We start from the raw sequence: 20,611 nt of genomic DNA on the forward strand, positions 1-20,611 counted from the left end.
CTCGGGTGACAGGCAGACCACCCCCCACAATCCGCAGAGAACAGGGAGTACTGCGGGGTTTTTCTCTTTGCTTATCGATAAACAGAGGGGTAACTTCGTCAGCAAGATCGCGCATGTGAAAAGGCGGGGCATATCCCAGCTTAACCCTGAGATGGTTAGGGTTATTGCTGCATCTATCATCTGTGTGTTTACAAGAATAAATCTCAGGCTCTCCTTGATATTATCCCCGTCTGCAATTGAGGTTGAGGCCTGGGTGCCCCTCGCCACTTCACCGACTGTCAAATGCCGGGCAACCCGGATGTTTCTTGCGGTCCCATTTCAATCGGTGAACGTTGGAAAGTCGGTGCTTCGTGACAATCCAGATTCAACAAAATCGCATACTTTGCTCGAGAAAGGCCACAGCAAAAGGGAGACAGTGGTGAAAAGGACTCATTCTCTGTAAACTCTTTATCCTTTTGTACATGTCCATCCCTCTCTTGTCTCTACTCTCCAAGCAATTACAGAAATGTCTCTACTATATATACACATCTTTCGGTCCCCCTCCTCATCTGTGCCGCCGGGTATCCCTTGCTACTTTCCCACAAAAGAAAACGCCATATATGCTTACAATGACCTCCCTCCCTCCTCATGCCCTTTCTGCATGCGTATGCTCGTTATTGTACAATGTAATAAAAAGTGAAAGAAACGCTGATAACCACCCCTAAAAGAACCCCCCAAAAAAAAAAAAAAAGGCTTGAACGCCCAGCCAAAACGGCAAAGAAAAGAAACCTCATCTCTTGACGGTTTGTCCAAAAGAAAATGCCATCTCATCATAACCAACATCTTCCTATTACCTCACATTCAGAAACAAATCATCCCCCCTCCTCGTAGGCGTCAACTCAGGCACCCACCCCGGCGTAATCGGCGGCAGCTCATCCGGATCCTGCCTCTGCCAGTTTGTCCTCTGTGCCTTTTTCTGGTAGGAATCACCTGCGTTCGCCAGCGTCAACGCCGCTGCCCTGTCCGGACCTCGGCGTTTAGCCAGCAGCAAGGAGGACTGGCTGCTGTGGGCCGAGTTTGAGCCCCCTGGATTGGACATGGCTACTGCGCTGTCGATGGGGGTTTGAGAAGAAGATGTTGCTCCTGCTGGGGAGGGGTAAGACGGGGGGATGTAAGGTTTGTATTGTTGTTGTTGTTGTTGTTGTTGTTGTGGTCGAGAGAGGTATTGTTGCGGGAAAGGGGGTTGGGAGTAAGGTGGGGGTTGGGAGTATTGTTGTGGTTGTTGAGGGCGGCGTTGTTGGGGTTGGAGGTATTGTTGTTGTTGCTGGGGGTAGGGCCATTGCTGTTGCTGAGGATTTGGTCGTTGTTGTTGTTGTTGCGGCTGTTGGCGGGGATCATACGGTGGCCGAGTTTGCTGCGCAGGTCGGGGTTGGGATGATGATGGTCCTCCCCAGTATGAAGCTGGGTTTGACAACCTCTTCTGGCTGCGGAAATACTGGTCCTCAATGGTAGGTCCCCCGCGAGTGTCAGGGGATCCAGTCCTCATCTGCGCTGGATTGCGCACTGGCACTGGGTTGAGACTGGCGCCATATGTTGGCCGTTTGGGCCCTTGGGGAGCAGCTGGCATTGAATGCCCTGGGTGCCAGACATTGTACTGGTGTCCTCGCGGAAGCAAGTCTGATCCCCTGCTGCTTCTACTATTCCTATCGGCTCTCTCAGGAACAGGCGGTACCTGAGCAGCCTCGGTGCGTTTCCTGATCTTTGGGTAAGAGACAGGAGACTTCCCCGGCGAGATAGGCGTATTGGGCGATTCTACCACAGGCGACAAGTCCACTTGCATCTCATCCTCAATAACAGCGTCATCCTCATATGGTGACCGCACAGGTGTCTGTGCCCCTTCCTGAGAGTTCCTCCGATTAGCCCTCCTCATTGACCGTCTCTTGCTCCGATCGCCAGTCAGCTCCCGCCCTTCCCGCATCACATCAAAGTATGTATCCGGCTGCTTGCCCTGTTTCCTTCCCAACTCAGGAGAGCTGGTGAGAGTCTCGGCAGTCTGCGAAGACCTGTTGGCAGGGTTTTGCCTCGAAACTTGTGGCTCGCGGCGTTGGTCCTTGAATGCGATGGGAGACCCGAGCATCTTCGCGCTTTCCTTGGAAGGAATTCTCAGAGGTGACACCAAGGCGTTTGGTGAAAACATCATGTAGGCATCCTTGGCCCTTTCAGCTCTCGTCTTGTGCAAGTCAGGGCTTGGGAGCTCGGCCTGAGCGAGAGGAACGGAAGCCTGCTGGGGCTTCGGCAGTGGAGGCACGGCCTTGTTCTTGTTGACAGAAGGCTCAGGCCTCTGTTCCGGTCTCTGCTCCGGCCTTTGCGACGGTGTATTCCGCAACACCCAATTGCCTCCCTTATCAGCAAAGTACATGGCTGTCGCAGACTGAGGATCGCTCGGTGGTGGCCTCCAGACAGAAGTCTTTGCTGTTTTCGCCGTCTCGACCTCTCCATCCTCAGCAAATTCGGTGACAACACTATCGGTCCGGCTGGCAGGAACTCGATACATGCGCTCTTGTGGTCGCGGAATAGCGAGAGTCAACGTCGGCTTCGGCGGGCTCCCTTGTGGTTGTGGTTGTGCAGGAGCAGGTGGGCTCAAAACCACCTTTGGAACACTATTCTGAGCCTGAACCTTCGGAGAAGCAGTGCGAGCTGGCCTCGGGGAAGGCACCATCGTAGCGTTCGCAAACAAAGATGCGTTCAAGCCGACACCAACACCTGGAACCCGTCTCTCTGAGTTGGTGTTGCTGACTGCCGGGGTAAGAGCCGGAGTCGAATTCCATCGTGGATCGTTGGGGTCCCTTTCCGCTGGAATCCGAGCCAACGGACTCGAAATTTGAAGACCAGGAAACACGCTGGCCCTTCCATTGTTTGGAGACTCTTTCATCTTTGCGAACCCAGAGTCACCCCCTTCCAGATCTCCATATCTTCTCCGCCGAATACACCTGGCCAGGAAGATCAGTCCAACTCCCAGCAGCACCATGGCAACGCATCCTACTACAATCCCAACAACCTGGCCGGTGCTCAAGGTTGGCTGAGGATTTGAAGCAACGGGGGGGGCGGTTGGTGTTGTTGAGGGGTCAGCGGGGATGAACGTCTCGTTCGGGTCGCTGGCCGTAGCAATTGGAGGTCGTGTTCGAGAAGCAAAGGTCGACGTGGAGCTTGCCATTGTTGATATCGCAGTGCCGGTGACTGATCTTGTCGGCGATGGTGTGGGTACAATCAGACCTCCTGTCCCAGTAGGCCGAATCAAGGTAGCTGTAAGAGTCTCGTGTGTCCTCGGCGCCGCCTTCGACACGCCCACACACATGTTATAAGCCGTCGTAGTCGTATCGCCTTCCCAAATGTCAGCAAGTCAACACCGCCTATCCATTCGTAATGAACTCACTGGTAGAATCCCTCCCCTGACAAGACCCCAACTGACTCTCCCCAATTATACACGACACTGCACCCTCTCCCACCGTATACCCCGACAACCCTGTCTGCCGGCACAAACATTGCAGCGACGGCGAGTTCCCGCATATCCTCGAGTCGAAGTTCGCCGCAATAAACGACCGGAAACACTCCTGAGCGCACTGCGGCACAAAGTTGAGGATCTCTGACGTGACGTTCTTGGTTTGCTGCTGTTGGGCGTTGGCAAAGGTAAGCAGTGTCGTCCATAACGTGAGACATAGTAAGAACAGCCTATATGCCATTCTCTGAAGCAACATCTGTATCCCCCTTCAAGTGTCAGCTTCTCCCCTCGACAAAGTTTCAGACCAGGACCATCATGGTTATGTAAAGTTACCCACCTCGAAAGGACCTTCAGTCCATCTGCATACTCCGCAACAAACCCTTTTCCAAACTTCTTCTTTTCGTCCGAACAAAGGTCCCCCCTTCTTCAACAATCCAGGCCCGCCAAGCAAAGCTTCGTGTAGGGAGGCCTATGGTTATATAGCCAGCGGCGGGTTACCTCGGCGGCTGGGCGATGTGCAGGTGAGTTGTTGACAGGGCAGAAAGCGGCCGACCTGGTCTGGTCTCGGTGAGGGTGTGTAAACATTAAGGGTTGTTGAGGAAGAAGGCCAGCATCTCTCTCATGTCGTATCCACGATAACACTGTAGGAGAGGGATAGAAACTAAGAAAAGATGATGATGACGATCATGAACAAAAAAACATGGGAAAGTCGTTCTCGTCCGAAGAAAAAAACCAGAAGCCAGAACCCCTATCACGATACAACCTCGAAAAGGAAACAGAGAAAAAAAACTTGAAACAAGAAGAATATGAGAAAAAAGAAAGTGATACAGGGAGTGAGCGACTCGGGGATAAACATGAAGAAAAGAAGAGAGGAGATCAAAAGAACAACGGTGTCACACACCACCACCTCGTTGTCATCTCATCGATCTCTCAACCGCGGCGGGTAGGACCACTCACACACCATCCCCATATCAAGCGTGGCTTGACCCTAACCTCAACCAGGTTTGGTACACACCTACATACCTACCCATATCCTTGCTTGCCGCTGAGCGCCTGTTCCCTCCACTGCACGCCTACCCGCGGGCTGCGCTTAATGATACCGCTCACCCATTTAGAAAAGAGACAGGGCAATGACCAAGAGATACAAGATCCCTTACCCCTGCCGCGGATGTGCATACCAGGCGGGAAGACCAAGTACCGCACAGCGCCGCATTTCGCCTGACCATAACCTCCCATAATCAACTTATACTTGAAAGACAGCCTCGTTGCGTCATCCTCCCCTCCCGAATCCGCCCTTTCCCCCCTTTTCAGCTTCTAAAATCTCAGTTTGAAACCCATCTCCCGAACTCTTCGCTCTCCCCAAGAAGCAAACATCAGTCCCTTTCCATCCCCCCTCCAACCACCCCAAACAGCAACAGCACCCAAAAGTGGCTGTCCCCTTGCATCACCCATCCGCCAACCCCCCAGTGCATCTCTCTGCATCTCCTGCAAAGACAACACACCATCCACTCACATCAAAAAACCAGGCAGTGCCAAATAGGTGTGTAGGCGCTTACACCCATTTTTAGCCGCCTGGCCCTCAAGAAGGGGCGGAAACCCCCCTCATTGGCCAAAACCCCATTGAAACCACCCGAATTGGTGTCAATCACGTGGATGGCATCTACCATCCAACCATTCAAACCTCATCATTTTCTGCACAAGCAGTTGTCTTACACCAATAAGAGCTACATCTTGGCAGGTACAGCCACCATGTACTCTTTTTTCGTTGACTCGGGTGGCTGTACCTCCACCAATCCGAATGCTGCTGCTCGGCCGTGTTCGGGTAGGTATTTCGGGCGAGTTCATCACCTCTGAACAATATCGCGGGGAAACCGTCACATAGATACCCGGATGCTATTGTCAGGCGAAGCAACTTTGGCACAGGAAACAGACACCTTCTAAAACCACAATTTGGAGACGAACAAGGCAGATGGGGTAACTCGGGACGATCAAAAGTACACTACGCCAGAAACCTCTCCTTGCCGCTGGGACCTGCGCAAGCGCCTTTGGTCGATCAGCTACTCAACTACATTCACTCCCCATATGCACGCCGACAATCTGTGATACACAGATGCTGTAGGGACCCGAGGGAAATCATAAAATCCCAGGACCCGGCGGCGCCAAACATCAGGAGTCAAAAGTAATCGTGAAAAGTTCCGGCTTCTTATTCGCCTTTGGTATCTAACAAATCTCTCTGCGTGCTCAACTACATGCCCATTGCCCACGAAAAGCTCAATTTCTCAAAAACTCCCACCCGCAAAGTGCAAATTTTCATCCATAGTCATGCAAATTCCTGCCCATATCCACAATTAGTCCTCCATCATCATGGACAACCTATCCCACCGAGCACTGCCCCGCCCACAGGAGAACTAATTCCCAAGGGCATTAGGAGCGTAGTCGGGGCGGGCACGGCTCGACTTGATCACGTCCTGCACCTTCTTCTCAGTCAAGTCCCAGTCGTCAGGGCTGAGCTGAACAAGGTCGATTCCGTAGTGATTGGCAATGTCGGAAAGGGCCTCGTAGCTTCGTCTGTCGTAGACAAAACTAATAGAGACGCCAACACGACCAAAACGACCAGTACGGCCGATACGGTGAAGATAGGTCTCGTAGTCTGGCATGCCAGCGTCGGGGCCCTTCATCGGAATGTCGTAGTTGATGACCATGGACACGCTGGACACATCAATGCCACGAGCCAAGACGTTGGTGGTGATGAGAACCTTGGAACGACCGGAGCGGAAGTCGTCGAGGAGAGCATCACGGTTCTGGCCCTCGAAGGCACCGTGAAGGGCAGACACCTTGTGGCCATCAGCTTCCATGCGGCGCTGAATCTCGTTGGCACTCTCACGAGTCTATATTTGTTGGTCAGAAAGAGGATGATACACATTTTCTTGCCAGCGACTACTTACGCGGACGAAGATGACGGACGAGCCAATGGTCATGAGACCGTAGAGCTTGCAAAGCACATCATACTTCTTGCCCTCGTCCGGGCAATCCATGTACATTTGAGAAATGCCCTTGACTGTCAGCTCCGTGTGTCGGAGTTTGATCTCGTTCGCCTTGGGCGCAAACTGCTGCGCGAACCGGTGGACATTGTCTGGGAAGGTGGCGGAAAAAAGAAGAATTTGGATGGTCTTGGGAAGTAGACTATTTTCTGTCAGTGAGCTGCCCATTGCATCCGGGGATGGAAGAATCTTACGTCTTGACACGCACACACTGCTCACCGAGACCCTGCTGGTCCAACATGTTGTCCGCCTCGTCAATGACGAGTAACTTCAGCTGAGACACATCGAACTGGCGACGTCTGATCAGGTCCATGACGGTGCCTGGAGTTCCTACCACGATGCTGGCCCTGACACCAGTCTCACGCGAGACTTCGCCGGGGATGGCGGCCTGCACGATCAAGTTCTCACAAAATTGACCGATTGTTTGGACGACGCCCTGAATTTGCCGAGCAAGCTCTCTGCTCGGAGCCAGAAGGAGAGCTTGAGGCTGTTGCGGCTTGGCGAGGTCCACGCGCGCCAGGCAAGTGAGAACGAAAGCAGCAGTCTTGCCGGTGCCGGACTGGGACTGAGCAATCATATTTGTAGGAGGGTCGCTGATCATGAGGGGGAGAGCTCTCTCTTGGATCTTGGATGGCTTCTTGAAGTTCATAGCTAAAAGACCATCGTTGATCGCCTTGGGGAGGCCAAGCTGCTCGAAAGACTGGACGGAGAAGAGCGGGCTTTCGGCATCATTTTGAAGATCGGCGAGTTTGACCTCGACGTCGTAGGCGTTCTCGACGATGCCAACGCTATTGGCACCCTCGGTCGGGTCATCAACTTGGGGGGCAGCGCCCTCCTCCGGCTTGGAGATGCGGCTCGCGAGGTCCGCCATGGCTTCGACTTGGGTGAAAATTGGTTGAGGGGTAGAGAGACTGTGGAAATTCTCAGTTAATATACGCGTAAAACAACGACCTAAGGTTGCCAGTAGAAGGGCAGGTGCAGGTGCCTGGGCGGAACTTTGTTGTGGAGGAAGACGAAACCAACTGGCGGTCGTGGAAACTGGCCCTGACCGCGAGTCGCAGATCACGTCCTTGCCGTCAAGGTTGTGTTTGTGACTGGTCAGTCGTAGAGATGCAGGAGCACTTACTGTGAGGGGAACGGGCTCGAGGTCGTCAGATCAGGTAGTTGAAATTGAACTGGATCAATGATGTTGACGGAAACCTGAGGTTCTAGTTGTTGTCGGATGGAAAGCTGGCAGAGAATATCACAAAGGAAGAAGAAGCCCAGCTTGGTAGGTATACACTTTCCGGAAGCCAAAGCAGGAGCGATGTGATGGTGGGGCTGCACCTGCAATTGAAGCTGTTTGGTTTGGCGGGGTAACTGACACTGGCGCTGGTGCCTGACAAGTTAGGCTTTACACTACTGTTTGACATGCTTTCAATCAGGGTCCAGCGTTAGCAGCTGCCTGCAAACACACGCAGTGGCTCTAACAGCAAGCATGGTTGCTTCCTTAAAGACAATGGAAACTCTTTTAACATGGCATTGTTGCACTTATGTACATGAGACCGTCTTATTATCCAGGATTCGGTCTCCCAGACTAGGGCCATGGACTGTTTTGAAGTTACGTAAGCAGCTCTGACGGATATGTCTTCGATAGATATTACAGCATGCAACTGAAGAAGCAAGACGCTATTCCCAACTTCCGGATGGATGTCCATGTCCATGGTTCGCGAGCTGGTCTTGGTCGTCCCACTGCGCTTGGCATAGGGGGCTGCGCAGGGCGCACTGATGCTGCAAGCTGCATGGTTCGCTGGGGTACATTTATTTTAGCCACCTTACCTCACTGTGGAGGGGTCACCATCAACTCCGCGTGTTACTTCGCCAGGCCAGTTACCAGAATCCCTCATCCACCACCACACACGAGTACTATTTTGACAGACGATGCGCGGATACCACGGACCTACCTCCATAAAATCCAAAGACTATCTTTTGCATACCCTCTCTTTGCTGCCTATCGTGCATGGTTTAGATTCGAAAACAGCTTTGTAGCGGTCTAGGAAGCGCAAGTGACACGCCGGAACGGAATCGGGAATCATGGCCGAAGTAGACGTTGCGCCGACCTTTGGATCGGAGCTCAAGGTTCGAATCCTAGATACATCGTCAATGGAGGACTGGCCAGTATTGTATTGGTATGCGTCAGGCTAACCACGGACGCTGTAGGATGGCTTCAAACCGGCGAATGCCTGGGTTGCTAATGGCATCGCCTGGCTCGACGATATCCAGTCCTTCTACCGTGAACGAAGTGCCATAGAGAAGGAGTACAGTGCCAAGCTCAATGCGCTGGCCAAAAAGTACTTTGAAAAGAAGGCGAAGAAGTCAACCAGTCTGAGCGTCGGCGATACTCCTACCATGACCCCTGGCTCGCTCGAGAGGTGCGTGCTGGACCACCCCTGACTTCCGGCTTCCCTCCCATACTGACGAATCGTTTCAGCGCATCCCTCACCACATGGACGACCCATCTTACGACGTTAGAATCTCGAGCCGAAGAACACGATCGTTACGGAAACGAACTTGTGACCAAAGTAGCCGATCCCCTCAAGGTCATCTCGGGACGATTCGAAGAGCTACGCAAGCGCCATGTCGAGTACGCCGAGAGGCTGGAGAAGGAGAGAGAATCATCGTATGCCGACCTGCGGAAGCAAAAGACCAAATATGATGCTGCTTGCCAGGAGGTGGAGAGCAAGCGGAAGAAGACTGAGTCCTCCTTCGACAAGGCCAAGGCACAGAGCTCTTTTCAGCAGCAAATACACGAGATGAACAACGTCAAGAATACCTACCTCATTGCGATCAACGTCACCAACAAGCAAAAAGAGAAATACTACCACGAGTACCTGCCCGAAGTCATGGACAGCCTCCAGGATCTTTCCGAATTCCGAACCATCAAGCTCAACTCTCTGTGGACCGTGGCTGCAAATCTCGAGACCAGCATGCTCCAACAGAGCTTGGGGCAGATTCAGCACTTGACCCAGGAGATCACACGCAACCAGCCTCACCTCGACTCGATGATGTACATTAGGCATAACATGGGCGCCTTCCAAGAGCCGGCGGACAAGGTGTTTGAGCCCAGTCCAGTATGGCACGACGATGAATCAATGGCCATTGACGACCCGGCCAAGGTTTATCTACGAAACGTGCTCAACAAGTCCAAGAGCCAGCTGGGAGAACTTCGCCGCGAGGTCGACAAGAAGAGGCGTGAAGTAGAAGGATTGAAGCGGACAAAGCAGAACGTTAGGGATGGAAGGGAACAGAAAGATGAGGTCACAGTTATTGCGCAGCTTTTCATGATCCAGGAAGATCTACACCAGGCCGACCGAAAGCGTCTTACAGCCGAGGTTGAGACATCAACCATCACCTCTGTCGTGGGTGATGTTACTCTCGGCGCTAGAAACCACAACTTCAAGTCGCAAACATTCAAAATCCCCACCAACTGCGACCTTTGCGGGGAGAGGATATGGGGTTTGTCCGCCAAGGGATTCGACTGCCGAGACTGCGGGTACACTTGCCATAGCAAATGCGAGATGAAAGTCCCAGCCGAGTGCCCAGGTGAACTCAACAAGGAGGAGCGCAAGAAGATCAAGCAGGAACGACAGGAGGCTGCTAACGCTCTGTTGAAGCCTAGCAATGGGCCACCGGATCATGTGGCGGAACTCCCTGCTCTCGGCAGGTCAGAGACGATCAGCTCGGTCAATTCGGGATACGCTGCCAGTGCGCAGCGGTCGATGACCTCTCCATCGGAGGAGACACCTCCCGAGATTCCCAGCGCTACGAGACCAGGCTTTACGCCGGCAGCTTCGACGACGACTGTTAGGAAGAACCGAGTCGTTGCGCCTCCACCGGCGGCGTATATTAGCGAGTTGCCGGGTAGCACGCCCAGCTCCAATGGGTCAGCGGAGAAGAAGGGGAAGATGCTGTACACGTTTGAGGCAGGGGGTGATGGGGAGTTGTCGATTCAGGAAGGACGGGAGCTGGTTATATTGGAGCCAGATAGTATGTTGCCTCCCTTGTCCTGTTATTGCTCTACTTACTAACAGCATTCACAGCCGGCTCTGGATGGATCAAAGTACGAGCAGGTTACAAAGAAGGTCTCGTGCCAGCAAGTTATGTTGAAATGTTGGCGGTACCACCACCGTCCCTTGCGCCGCAGCACACGGGTCAGTCGGCGAGACCACCATCTACCTACTCTAACAGTGGTTCGTCGATCGGTGGCACGGTCAAGAAGAAGGGCCCTGCTGTGGCGCCGAGGAGAGGGGCGAAGAAGCTCAAGTATGCCGAGGCGTTGTATGATTACACGGCGCAGAGCGATGCGGAGCATAGCATGACGGAGGGGGAGAGGTTTGTGCTTATCAAGGAGGACCCAGGGGATGGGTGGGCGGAGGTGGAGAAGGGGGGTGTGACAAAGAGCGTGCCGGCGAGTTATATCCAGGCTGTTTAGTGGATGGTCGGGGCGGTGGTTGAGTATAGTGGGAATGAGTGGTGATGGGCAGGATACCGCGGGGGGTGGTAGTGGGCTTCTTTCTCCCAAGATGGGGGTTGTACATAGATTCTGTCGTATATCCACATGCCTGGTGGTAGATGGCGATGAATTGGTGAGGACGGTTGTGTCAGAGGGTAGCATGTTTATAGTGTTTGGGACCTGGATTGGCTCTAAACAGCTGGGATTATATTGACTTTTTATGCTGTTTCACCACGACAACCACTTGATGTGAAGCAGGGGTGGCACGGTGAACGGCTGTCCCCTGAAAGGCGCAAGATCTTGGCAATGACGTTCCTTCCCGCTTTTGGTGCGTGCATGACCCCACGGCGCCACTGCCAGTTCCCGCTGATACCCCTGACGGGCCCAAAGCTTTGACTTTGGCTACTTCCATCAACAGTTCGGATGGTCTTTCCATCTAGATATATATCTAGGTATGGAATGTGGAAACAGCTGATCTTTTCGGCCCCTCTTGATGGACAACATCGGCCGAGATTTCACGAGCCCTCTTACCTTACTTCCTGCCCTACCTATGTTGGTAAGACAGCAGCAGCAGCAGCAGCAGCAGCAACAGGAGTTATGAGCTGAAAAGACGGATGGGGTGTGTGTGTGTGTGTGGCTGCACAGGGAAGCGATCTTGATCATGGCGCACATGGAAGGTCACTGCGTAACGGTTGCTCATTATGACTGAGGTGACTGGTTGGGCTTTCCGTTGGCAGGTAGGTTGGTGTCCGTTGCCTGTATCGTTTGGTTGCAAGGTCAACTAGAGTGAGTGCAACTGCTTCCGGCCTTTTCACGTTCACATTTCTCCTTCCCGGTCGAGGACAGCACCGTACTCCTTCCTCCTTTTATTCTTGAACCAGCAGGCCAGTGCTTTTTCAATAACCCCAGAGTCTGTCTGCTTTCTTGCTTTTCTCTCTCTCTCTCTCTTTCTCTTTCCAAAACATTCGCTTTCACCCTCCTCAACTCTCTGAAAAAAAAAACAAGATATTCTCTCGTTCAACAACGCTACTTTTGATACCGCCCTTCTCGATTTTGGAACTCTTTTTCTATTTTCTTGACTCTTTGATTACCATCACCCATCTTTAATATCGAAACGTTGGTTCTCCTTGCAGCAACCCGCATTGAGACATTCTTCACACTTGTCAATCTTCCCCGGATTTTCTTGCTACAAGCCAAGATGAGATCCCTCGCATTGGTGCCGGTCTTGGCAACGATGCTCCCGAGTCTTGGGACAGCCACCCCGTCGCCGACAGTTGCTCAACCTCCCACCAAGAGGGGTAGCCTGCCGGCTGTGTCTGTTTCCGGGAATGGTTTGTCCTTACCACTCCTTTTTCAAAATGGGACCCTTGGCTGATGTTGATCATAAAACAGCCTTTTGGCAAAACGACAAGCGGTTTTACATTCGCGGTGTGGACTACCAACCGGGTGGTTCCTCGGCGATGGCGGACCCCCTGGCGGACACGACGATTTGCAGCCGCGACATTGACCAATTCAGAAAGCTGGGCATCAACACGATTCGGGTCTACATTATTGACAATTCTGCCAGGCACGACGAGTGCATGGGCAAGCTGGCGGATGCGGGGATATACGTTATTGTCGATGCCAACAATCCGCTGTACAGCATCAACCGGTACGACCCGGCGCCGTCGTATAACGCAAAGTATCTGCAGAGCGTGTTTGCGACGATTGACGAGTTTGCCAAGTATGAGAATACGCTGGCGTTTTTTTCGGGGAATGAGGTGGTGAATGATGTGGTGAATTCGACGCTGGCGGCGAGGTATGTGAAGGCAGTGACGAGGGACATGAGGAGGTATATTGGGGAGAGGGGGTACCGGAGGGTGCCGGTGGGGTATTCGGCGGCGGATGTGGGGAGTAATAGGAGGCAGCAGGCGGATTGGATGAATTGTGGGAGTGAGGATGAGAGGTCGGATTTTTTTGCGTTTGTAAGTTGTCTGAGAGTGTGTTGTGGGAAAGGGGTGGTTTGGTCGCTGACGTGAACAACAGAATGATTACTCGTGGTGCAATTCGGACTTTCGGACGGCGGGGTGGGACCAGAAGGTGAAGAACTTTTCGGATTATGGTTTGCCTATTTTGTGAGTTGGTTTTCGGATTGTGGTGGTGGTGTGGGATGATGCTGACGATGTGTAGCCTCTCGGAGTATGGCTGCCTTACCAATGGCCGGGACTTTGGCGAGGTTGCTGCTCTGATGAGTGACAAGATGACGAGTGTGTACTCTGGAGGTCTGATGTACGAATACGCCATGGGGGATAATGGTTACGGCATTGCAAAGATTCCTAGCGTCAAGGGCTCCTCGGTTCAGAAACTGGATGGGTTCGAAAAGTTTGCCTCTGCTCTGGCTGCCAACCCACCCCCCGAAGGAGATGGAGGATTTGTCTCGACGACACACGCCAATGCCTGCCCTACCAAGGATGCCAACTGGCTCATTGACACGACTTTGCTGCCAGCTATCCCTGAGCAGGCCAAGATGTTAATGATGGAGGGGGCTGGATCTGGACCCGGTCTCGGTGGTGACGGGTCTCAGAATGCTGTGGATGCTGGCACTAGCAGTGGCGACGCGGAGCAAGGTTCTGGGACGGTGACTTCGTCCAGCACGCCCAAGGGGAGTGAAAATGCGGCGCCGGCGACATCAACCCCGGCCAACGCTAGAGCCGTGGTCAAGATCCCGTTGGTTCTGACGGGAATGGTGGTTGTGTTGACATTGGGTGGTTCTTTTTTGCTCTGATGACAAGGAGACTAGGGTTGATGTGCATGTATCTGGCATGCTTGTTTGTGTATCGATTGATTTTTGACTGAGACATTGCTAGGTTATGGTGGTGGGAAAGGCATCTTGACGTTTCTTTTGAACTAGAAAAAGGTTTTGGGACATTATGATAGTTTTTAATCAACTTTTCTTTTTGTTATGTGCTTCATCAAGGCCAGTCGCTGCTCTTTGCTAAAAAGTCCGCCAGCTTTTCGAGGTACTCCTTGTCTATTTGGTCGAAGCCGTTTTCGACTGTGCAGTCAATGTCGATTATCCCTACCACCCCCTTGCCCTCGACCATGATGGGGACGACGATTTCGCTTTTGCTGGACGAGTCGCAGGCGATGTGGCCTGGGAACTGCTCGACGTCGGGGACGAGCTGAGTTGTCTGGGTGGCGGCTGCTGTGCCGCAGACTCCGCGGCCGAAGTTGATGGTTTGGCAGGCGACTTTGCCTTGAAACGGACCCAAGATGAGGCGTGGTTTTGTGGGAGGGGAGGTGTGGTCGTGGACGTAGAAGCCGGCCCAGTTTACCGAGGAGGAGGGGGAGGGGAGGGAGCGGTAGAGGTGCCAGAGGAGGGAGGAGGTGTTGGAGAGGTTGCTGCCCTTTTGTCAGCTCGATTTTTCACTACGAAGTCTGTGGTGATATTTCATGGTGATATTTCATGGTGATATTTCATGGTGGTATGTCATGGTGGTGATGATGTTTGGGGTTTTGAATGTGGATGAGATACGGGGGCGGGGGTAAAGAGGGGGGTGGATGAATGCTGGGTAGTTGAGGGGAAAGGGGGAAAGGGGGAAAGGGGGAAAGGGGGAAAGGGGGAAAGGGGTGTGATAGGGGTGGCAGTTGGGGTGGTGAAAGGGTGAGATGGGGTGAAGGTGGTGAAATAGGGAGGGGGCACAAGGGGAGACCTTACCACACCCAGTTTCTTTGCTCGTAACAAAGACCTTCTACCTCGTCGAGGAGCTGCTGGTAGGCTTCTGGTTTGGTGAGGTTGGGGGAGAAGTTTGTTGCGTCGGCGTGGACCTTTTCTTCCTTGTTAGCAACTGTTTTTTTTTGGTTTGTATGACATGACAAGGCTCACCATTTGGACGGTTATGGGTTCAGATGGTCTGAGATTAGATTGTTGTTGGTGGTGATGGTGGTAAGCGATAAGATACAACTGACTCTTTGTCTGCTGAACAGGTTTGAAAATGGGATTGGGTATCTCTAATAAAAAAATTGACAAATGGGTATCAAGAATGCGTGGAATTGGTGAGGATGAAGTTGAATTGTCTTAGAGATAAAAACACACCGAAACACCTCTCTCTTTATACACAACTTTCATATTTGCTCACCTGGCTTACACACACCTCAACTGTGGAGCCCGAACCGATGGCGCAATTCTCGCGATGCGCGACCGCACAAGGAACTGCTGCTTCATCAGGAAGCTCGCAACAGACCAGCAAGAATGCGAGGCGGGCCGGAGATAAAAATAGGGGATAACCCCGGCCGGGCTACCCCTGATTTTGAACTCATACAACAAGCAGAAAATCCAAATGCCGTAATCGAAATCCATATGCACGCAAAATCCCATATGTACTGTGGCATATAAAAAGATGACACTATAATTCTATTTTAACAACACTACAACAATACCAACCCTACTATTTGACACATCAAGTAGGTGTCTGCCTCTAAAACAGCGAATGGATGAACGACGCTTGCTCTTCTTACACTTGTATGTATGCCTTTTTCTTTTTTCACTGCCATCGTTGAGAAATCAGCCCTCATTAATTTGTCGAGTGGTAAATAAAATCAGGCGGTTACTGCCGGCCCGTTTGTCGTCCCCAGGTGGGGAACCTTGACTGTCACTTCGCCATCACCCTCCCCGTCCACATCAAGCCCGCTGCCGCTGTCATCGTTCGGGCTCTCCTCCGCGACCTGCCCTTGGATCCTGCGCTTGGCGTCCTGCTTGTCCGCCTCGGTGATTTGAGCGTCGTCCTTGCGCATGTCAGGGGTCCATTGCGGTTCAGAGGGGGCGTGGCCGACCGACATGCCGACACGGACCTGGTCTTGTTAGCAGTTGTTGTGAAAGAAAGATGGTGGGTAAAACTCACCAAGGTCTCCAGCGCAGTATTCGAATTGTCCACCAAGTCATCATCAAACACCATCTTTCCACTCTCAAACAGCACCACCAGCGTCGACCCGCCAAACTTGAAGTAGCCCAGCTCATCACCCCTCTTGACCTCGTCCCCTTCCTTCTTTGTAATGACGGTGCTGCCCACCATCATGGCACCAATGCAAATCACCATTACCCGTCCGAATTCTGGGGAGTCAATAGGTACGACAATCCTCACATTCTCGCCGTACACATCCAGCGCCGACCGAATAGCCATTGGGTTGACAGTGTAGTATTCACCTGCAATGGTCTTAGGTTCCCTCATAACACCATCCACGGGGATGTGGAATCTGTGGTAGTCTTGAGGCGCCAGTCTGAAAATACCCAGTGCGCCACCGGCTTCGTAGCGGTGGGCATCTTCAGGGTAGGCATCGCCTAGGAGACGCTTGACGCTGAATTCTCTACCCTTGATCCAGACCTTGGTGGCAATGTCAACGCGGTTAAAAACCACGGATCTGCAATCGGCCGGAGAGACCACAATGCGCGGGTTGTTTGGTGCAGAAACTGGTCTGGCATCAGGCTTGAGAGCGCGGTAGAAAAACTCGTTGAAGTTCTTGAACTGGTCCAGAGGAAGCAACACCTCAGACAAGTCCAATCCGTGGAAGGCGATGAATTTGGGGATTTCGGCCTTGGAAGCAGGGTCGTCATATTTCTTGCCCTGCTTAATACTGAGAGACTTGAGCAGCTTGCGAATGCGCTTCTTCTCCATATTGTTGGACTTAAGACCCTTGTACAACAAGCGAATACCAAGACGGACGTAGACGCTCATCTTCTCTTCGTTGATCTGACCGGTGATGCGGTCTTGCACGAGGATGTTGGCAGAGTTGGCACCGAGCTTGTAGCCACCGTAGGAGATCTTGGTGATCACCTTGGAGTACCACTTGCGTTGGGCCTGGCTGGACGTAACGAACCCACCCATCATCAGGTTGTTCACCTGTCGCCAGTCCTGGCTGGCACAGGTGGCAATATGGGTGATGATGTCTGCATCCTTGCGCTTGTTCAAGCGCGGTTGATGGCAGATGGGGCATTCGCGGATCTCTACCACATGTTCTTCGGTGTTGCTAGCATTGAGATCGTCCCGGTCGAGGTAATCGCCCTCTTCGCCTGGAGTCGCCAGCTCTGGAACAGTGATGCTGTCGGTTCCGCCAAGGTCAGATTCGCTCGGTGGCTGGACAGTATCGGGATGCGACTCCTTGCCGGGTATAGGCAGCAGGTTCTTAACCTTTTCGGCGGCATCTGGGAGAATATTCTTCACACGCTCCGCGACACCCGGAGTTCTGACCTTGGACTCAAGCTGGTCCTCCAGGCAGATGACGGCCTCATCCATGGTTAGGTCCTCGACGTCTTCATTATCACCCGCCTTATGGGGGAATCGGAGGAAGAAGCTGTCAATCGTCGACTCGCGCAGGGTCGATCCCAAAGAGTCCAACATGGTGGTCAACTCGACCTTGCTAATAAGTCCGCTCTCGTCGGCGTCGTACTGCTTCAACAGAGCTCTCCAGAACTGTTGCCTAAGTGCGGCGTAAGGCATGTACTTGGCACGGATGTACAGCTGTGGATTATGCTTGTCCTCCCACTTCTCAAGGTTCTTCATCCTGAGGGGAAGTGTGTAAGGGAAGAAATCGGGATCTTCAGTTTCCGGTGAGGCATTCTCAGCCGTGTTCGCCGCGGCCGCAGCGACACCACCTTCCCCCGGCTGAACGAGTCCGGCGGGGATCGGAGCATTGATAGCGGGTGTTTGAGCGCCCTCAGGCACCTCATGAAGCTGTTGACCAGAGCCCAATGTCGGCGTTGCGACAAGAGAAGATACATTGGTCAAGGTTGACGGATTCTTGGACAATGCAGGCCTAGCTTGCTTGGACAAGCTCTGGGTAGAGTTGGTCCGGGAAAGACCCAGTCTCATAAAACGGGTCCTCTGCGCTGGAGCCGAAAACTCAGCTACTTCCTTCAAGTTGTACAGTCCAGTGGTGGGGTCCGCCTTTGGTGCCTTGGAGATGATTTCCTGTACCGGAAAGTTCACGGAGGCAATGAAATCGTTTCCAGAGTACTTGTCGTGGTCAATGACAGTAAAAGCAAACTGGTACTGCTGTTCGTGGTTCAACACCTGGAAGATCATCTTCTCGTTGAACACGGGATCCAGGTTGTGACGGATCGTCTTGGTCCGGTATGTCTTCTTGCCTAGCGAGGCAACCACAAAAGGATCCATGTCAAAGCTCGTCCTTGTAACGTTCGACTCCGGGGGAAGGTCGGTAATCTTGCAAATCTCCAGAAAAATAATACCAACCACGTCACTACCGCCGTTGATAAATTCGTAGGGGTTTTGCCTCTTTTTGCGCTTCAGCCCCTTGATCCGCAGTCTCCTCCTTCTCTTCTCGGCAGTTTCCGGCTTGGTAGGGTCCTCATCTTCGGGGGTCTCGTCCTCGTAGTCGTAGTCGTCGTCCTCATCGGCGTCGTCGGTTACTCTTCCCCCCAACGAAGGCGCCGGCGATGGCACCTTGCCCTTGGTCGGAGCAAGCACGGGGGTACGGGATGGAGTAGGGGTCAACGAGGCGTCGACTGCCGGAGCAGATTTAGCAATTGCAGCGAACTTCTCGTAGATCTGCTGGGGGCTGGCGTCCTTGTTGGAGGTGTCGAGCAGAGAGAACTGCAGCAAGACCTCGCCCGAAACAACGCCCGTCTTCTTCCCTGGACGCTTGCTCTTCAGCTTGTACCATGTTGGCGGCTGCTCGATCTTTTCATCGGCGAAGATCTCCTCTAGGGCAAGGTCAAACTCGCCCAAGTAGTCCTTCCCAAAGCGATCCTTATCCCAGCAGTTCACATCGAGGAGCAGGCTCTGGATGCCATTGATGGGGAGCTGGCATGTTTCGTTCCATTCCGGGTTCAGTGTCTTCGATTCGGTATGTGTAATGTGCTTCGATTCGCCAAGATTGAGTACGAGATACTGGGCGGGAGTTGCAGCAATCAGCCACCAGTCACTTCCTCACGGGGGTAGAAGGGGGTGCACAATGTGGGATATCTGCAGCTCCTGTGAAATGGATACCACACTCGATGTACTCACCGGATCCGACGTTCCTCCCCTGTCCTTGGCAGCGAGATCTTTGGCCTGGATTTTCAGCAAGTCAGTATGCGATGCTACTCCTTGGCACCACGAGGGCAGCGATGGTGGTGATGGTGGTGATGGTGATGGTGGGTGGTCCTCATACCCGTAGAATCGATACCTGCACCACCAGGCCCGTCTCCCTGCGGCCCTCTGGGCTGGCGGAATCTCCTTTGCTGCGCATGGGGCTGGCACTACGGCTGTTCGAAGCTGAGTTGGCGGCAGAGTTGGAGTAGCCCGGCTTCAGACGGTTGGGGATGAAGCGAGCCATTATGCTAAGAGGTGGGTGGGCTGGCGCGGGGTATGCGTGTCCTTATCTACCTTGGCACGATCGTGTAGTAGGTAATCGTTCCAAGATTTATTTTGTTCTTGCAATTGACCCTCCAATCCAATCGAAGGAGGGGCCAATCAATTACGACGTAGGTTCCAAGAGTGCCACTCTCCAATGCTGTGCTGTGCTGTGTTGTGCTGTTCTGTTGCTGTGTTTGGTGGGTGGTGGGTGGTAGGTGGTATGTAATGTTTAAAGCGTAGGGCAGACTCGCAGAGAGCAAGGCAGATCAAAACAGGATGGCTGGCTAGCTGGCTGTCCTTCCCCAGCTTTCCCCTTCTCTCTCTTCTTAGTTTCGAATCAGTGGCGATGATAGGGTGGGACGTGTGCGGGTAGTGGTCCGTCGTCGCAACTTTGGTTGTTGTTGATGGATCCCTCGATGTTCCCAGTAGCTGTAGTGCCCGCACAGTCGACGTCAGGGACCCGATGACCTGGGCGGGAGCAGATCAAAGAGGTACGGATAGAAGCTTGGAGAAGAATGGAGCTGGGAAAACGACGAGGACGTCATCCACCTAGCAACAGGGAGACACGGGGCTTGGGGGCCCAGCTAGGTATTTGTGAATTTGGGCGGTGGAGCTGTGATGGCGGGGCGCTGGTGTGCTGGGCGCGTCCCGGAGGATTGGCGATGCCGAGACCTGCCCAAAAGAACTTTGGACCCGTTCAGCTGCTGGGTCTAGGGGGCGGCTCTAGGCGAAATTGGGGAGTATCTTCAGCGGCTACCAAGCTGTTTTTGGCGGTGCCCACAGTTGACGTTATGTGTGTCTTGGTCGACGAGATATGGCTGGATGGATGGTTTTTGTTTTGGGCTCAACAAAATGAAGGAAAAAAGAAGTCAAGGCATCGGGGACGGGCTCGTGTATACTCATGTATCGTCCGCAGCGAATGCTGTTGGGCGTACAGCCGTCAATCAGCATCTGTCCATTCTCATCAGGCAGGTGGGCCGTCATTCCAACACACCCTGATTGAGGCACCTTTCGTTTGAGATGAATGCTGCTTTTGGAGCTTTGGAGGACTGGCAGATTGGACCACGCGTCGCCCTCGGGTTGCTCCCCCCTTTTAAACGAGCGGGACCGGATATAGCAAAGCCTGATGCTGCGACCAACACAGTACATTTTTCTCAATCAAACACTCTGACCACATCCCGCATGCTGCCCGCATGAACGTGCCTGAAAGTGACGGCTTCAAACCTACACCACGCCTCCTGCAACTTTGCATCAGCCTGGCCCCAGCTGT

The 20,611-nt window shown here is 53.1% G+C and overlaps 6 protein-coding genes across 6 annotated transcripts; 2 read left to right on the forward strand and 4 right to left on the reverse strand.

The window, feature by feature from the left end:
- Positions 1 to 347: 347 nt before the first annotated feature.
- QC763_201590 (uncharacterized protein) lies at positions 348 to 4,978 on the reverse strand. Its single transcript, XM_062909195.1, has 3 exons — positions 3,816 to 4,978; positions 3,413 to 3,734; positions 348 to 3,360 (listed from the first exon to the last, which is right to left on the reverse strand). The coding sequence occupies exons 2-3, from the start codon at positions 3,732 to 3,734 to the stop codon at positions 830 to 832; spliced, it is 2,853 nt and encodes a 950-aa protein (XP_062767958.1). The 5' UTR covers positions 3,816 to 4,978; the 3' UTR covers positions 348 to 829.
- A 627-nt stretch (positions 4,979 to 5,605) lies between these two features.
- DBP5 (RNA helicase required for poly(A+) mRNA export) lies at positions 5,606 to 8,146 on the reverse strand. The gene is made up of 4 exons (XM_062909196.1): positions 7,646 to 8,146; positions 6,714 to 7,430; positions 6,424 to 6,661; positions 5,606 to 6,366 (listed from the first exon to the last, which is right to left on the reverse strand). The coding sequence occupies exons 2-4, from the start codon at positions 7,388 to 7,390 to the stop codon at positions 5,887 to 5,889; spliced, it is 1,395 nt and encodes a 464-aa protein (XP_062767959.1). The 5' UTR covers positions 7,391 to 7,430; positions 7,646 to 8,146; the 3' UTR covers positions 5,606 to 5,886.
- On the forward strand, positions 7,985 to 11,225 carry bzz1. Its single transcript, XM_062909197.1, has 4 exons — positions 7,985 to 8,637; positions 8,719 to 8,930; positions 8,990 to 10,545; positions 10,599 to 11,225. Exons 1-4 carry the CDS (start codon positions 8,593 to 8,595, stop codon positions 10,988 to 10,990), a joined length of 2,205 nt encoding a protein of 734 aa, XP_062767960.1. The 5' UTR covers positions 7,985 to 8,592; the 3' UTR covers positions 10,991 to 11,225.
- Positions 11,226 to 11,645: 420 nt separating this feature from the next.
- GAS5_1 (1,3-beta-glucanosyltransferase) lies at positions 11,646 to 13,923 on the forward strand. The gene is made up of 4 exons (XM_062909198.1): positions 11,646 to 12,342; positions 12,404 to 12,975; positions 13,037 to 13,125; positions 13,181 to 13,923. Exons 1-4 carry the CDS (start codon positions 12,210 to 12,212, stop codon positions 13,773 to 13,775), a joined length of 1,389 nt encoding a protein of 462 aa, XP_062767961.1. The 5' UTR covers positions 11,646 to 12,209; the 3' UTR covers positions 13,776 to 13,923.
- A 24-nt stretch (positions 13,924 to 13,947) lies between these two features.
- Positions 13,948 to 14,879, reverse strand: QC763_201630 (uncharacterized protein; the record flags this gene model as incomplete). The annotated part of the gene is made up of 3 exons (XM_062909199.1): positions 13,948 to 14,392; positions 14,709 to 14,818; positions 14,877 to 14,879. The coding sequence occupies 3 exons, from the start codon at positions 14,877 to 14,879 to the stop codon at positions 13,963 to 13,965; spliced, it is 543 nt and encodes a 180-aa protein (XP_062767962.1). The 3' UTR covers positions 13,948 to 13,962.
- A 710-nt stretch (positions 14,880 to 15,589) lies between these two features.
- Positions 15,590 to 20,484, reverse strand: PSD2 (phosphatidylserine decarboxylase; the record flags this gene model as incomplete). The annotated part of the gene is made up of 4 exons (XM_062909200.1): positions 19,157 to 20,484; positions 19,012 to 19,056; positions 15,892 to 18,894; positions 15,590 to 15,841 (listed from the first exon to the last, which is right to left on the reverse strand). The coding sequence occupies exons 1-4, from the start codon at positions 19,319 to 19,321 to the stop codon at positions 15,590 to 15,592; spliced, it is 3,465 nt and encodes a 1,154-aa protein (XP_062767963.1). The 5' UTR covers positions 19,322 to 20,484.
- Positions 20,485 to 20,611: the final 127 nt, after the last annotated feature.

This window comes from Podospora pseudopauciseta (assembly GCF_035222475.1).
Source record: "Podospora pseudopauciseta strain CBS 411.78 chromosome 2 map unlocalized CBS411.78m_2, whole genome shotgun sequence".
NCBI classification, from domain to species: Eukaryota; Fungi; Ascomycota; class Sordariomycetes; order Sordariales; family Podosporaceae; genus Podospora; species Podospora pseudopauciseta.

Excerpts from the sequence above, each read along its gene's own strand:
- QC763_201590 (XM_062909195.1), bottom strand. The coding sequence starts at position 3,734 with ATGTTGCTTCAGAGAATGGCATATAGGCTGTTCTTACTATGTCTCACG. Across the intron at positions 3,361-3,412 it reads TCAGGGGAGGGATTCTACCA|GCGATACGACTACGACGGCT; the intron begins GTGAGTTCATTA and ends ACATTTGGGAAG.
- DBP5 (XM_062909196.1), bottom strand. The coding sequence starts at position 7,390 with ATGGCGGACCTCGCGAGCCGCATCTCCAAGCCGGAGGAGGGCGCTGCC. Across the intron at positions 6,662-6,713 it reads CAGTGTGTGCGTGTCAAGAC|TCTACTTCCCAAGACCATCC; the intron begins GTAAGATTCTTC and ends GACAGAAAATAG. Across the intron at positions 6,367-6,423 it reads CGTCCGTCATCTTCGTCCGC|ACTCGTGAGAGTGCCAACGA; the intron begins GTAAGTAGTCGC and ends CAACAAATATAG.
- bzz1 (XM_062909197.1), top strand. The coding sequence starts at position 8,593 with ATGGCCGAAGTAGACGTTGCGCCGACCTTTGGATCGGAGCTCAAG. Across the intron at positions 8,638-8,718 it reads CCTTTGGATCGGAGCTCAAG|GATGGCTTCAAACCGGCGAA; the intron begins GTTCGAATCCTA and ends CGGACGCTGTAG. Across the intron at positions 8,931-8,989 it reads ACCCCTGGCTCGCTCGAGAG|CGCATCCCTCACCACATGGA; the intron begins GTGCGTGCTGGA and ends GAATCGTTTCAG.
- GAS5_1 (XM_062909198.1), top strand. The coding sequence starts at position 12,210 with ATGAGATCCCTCGCATTGGTGCCGGTCTTGGCAACGATGCTCCCGAGT. Across the intron at positions 12,976-13,036 it reads GGTCGGATTTTTTTGCGTTT|AATGATTACTCGTGGTGCAA; the intron begins GTAAGTTGTCTG and ends CGTGAACAACAG. Across the intron at positions 13,126-13,180 it reads GATTATGGTTTGCCTATTTT|CCTCTCGGAGTATGGCTGCC; the intron begins GTGAGTTGGTTT and ends GACGATGTGTAG.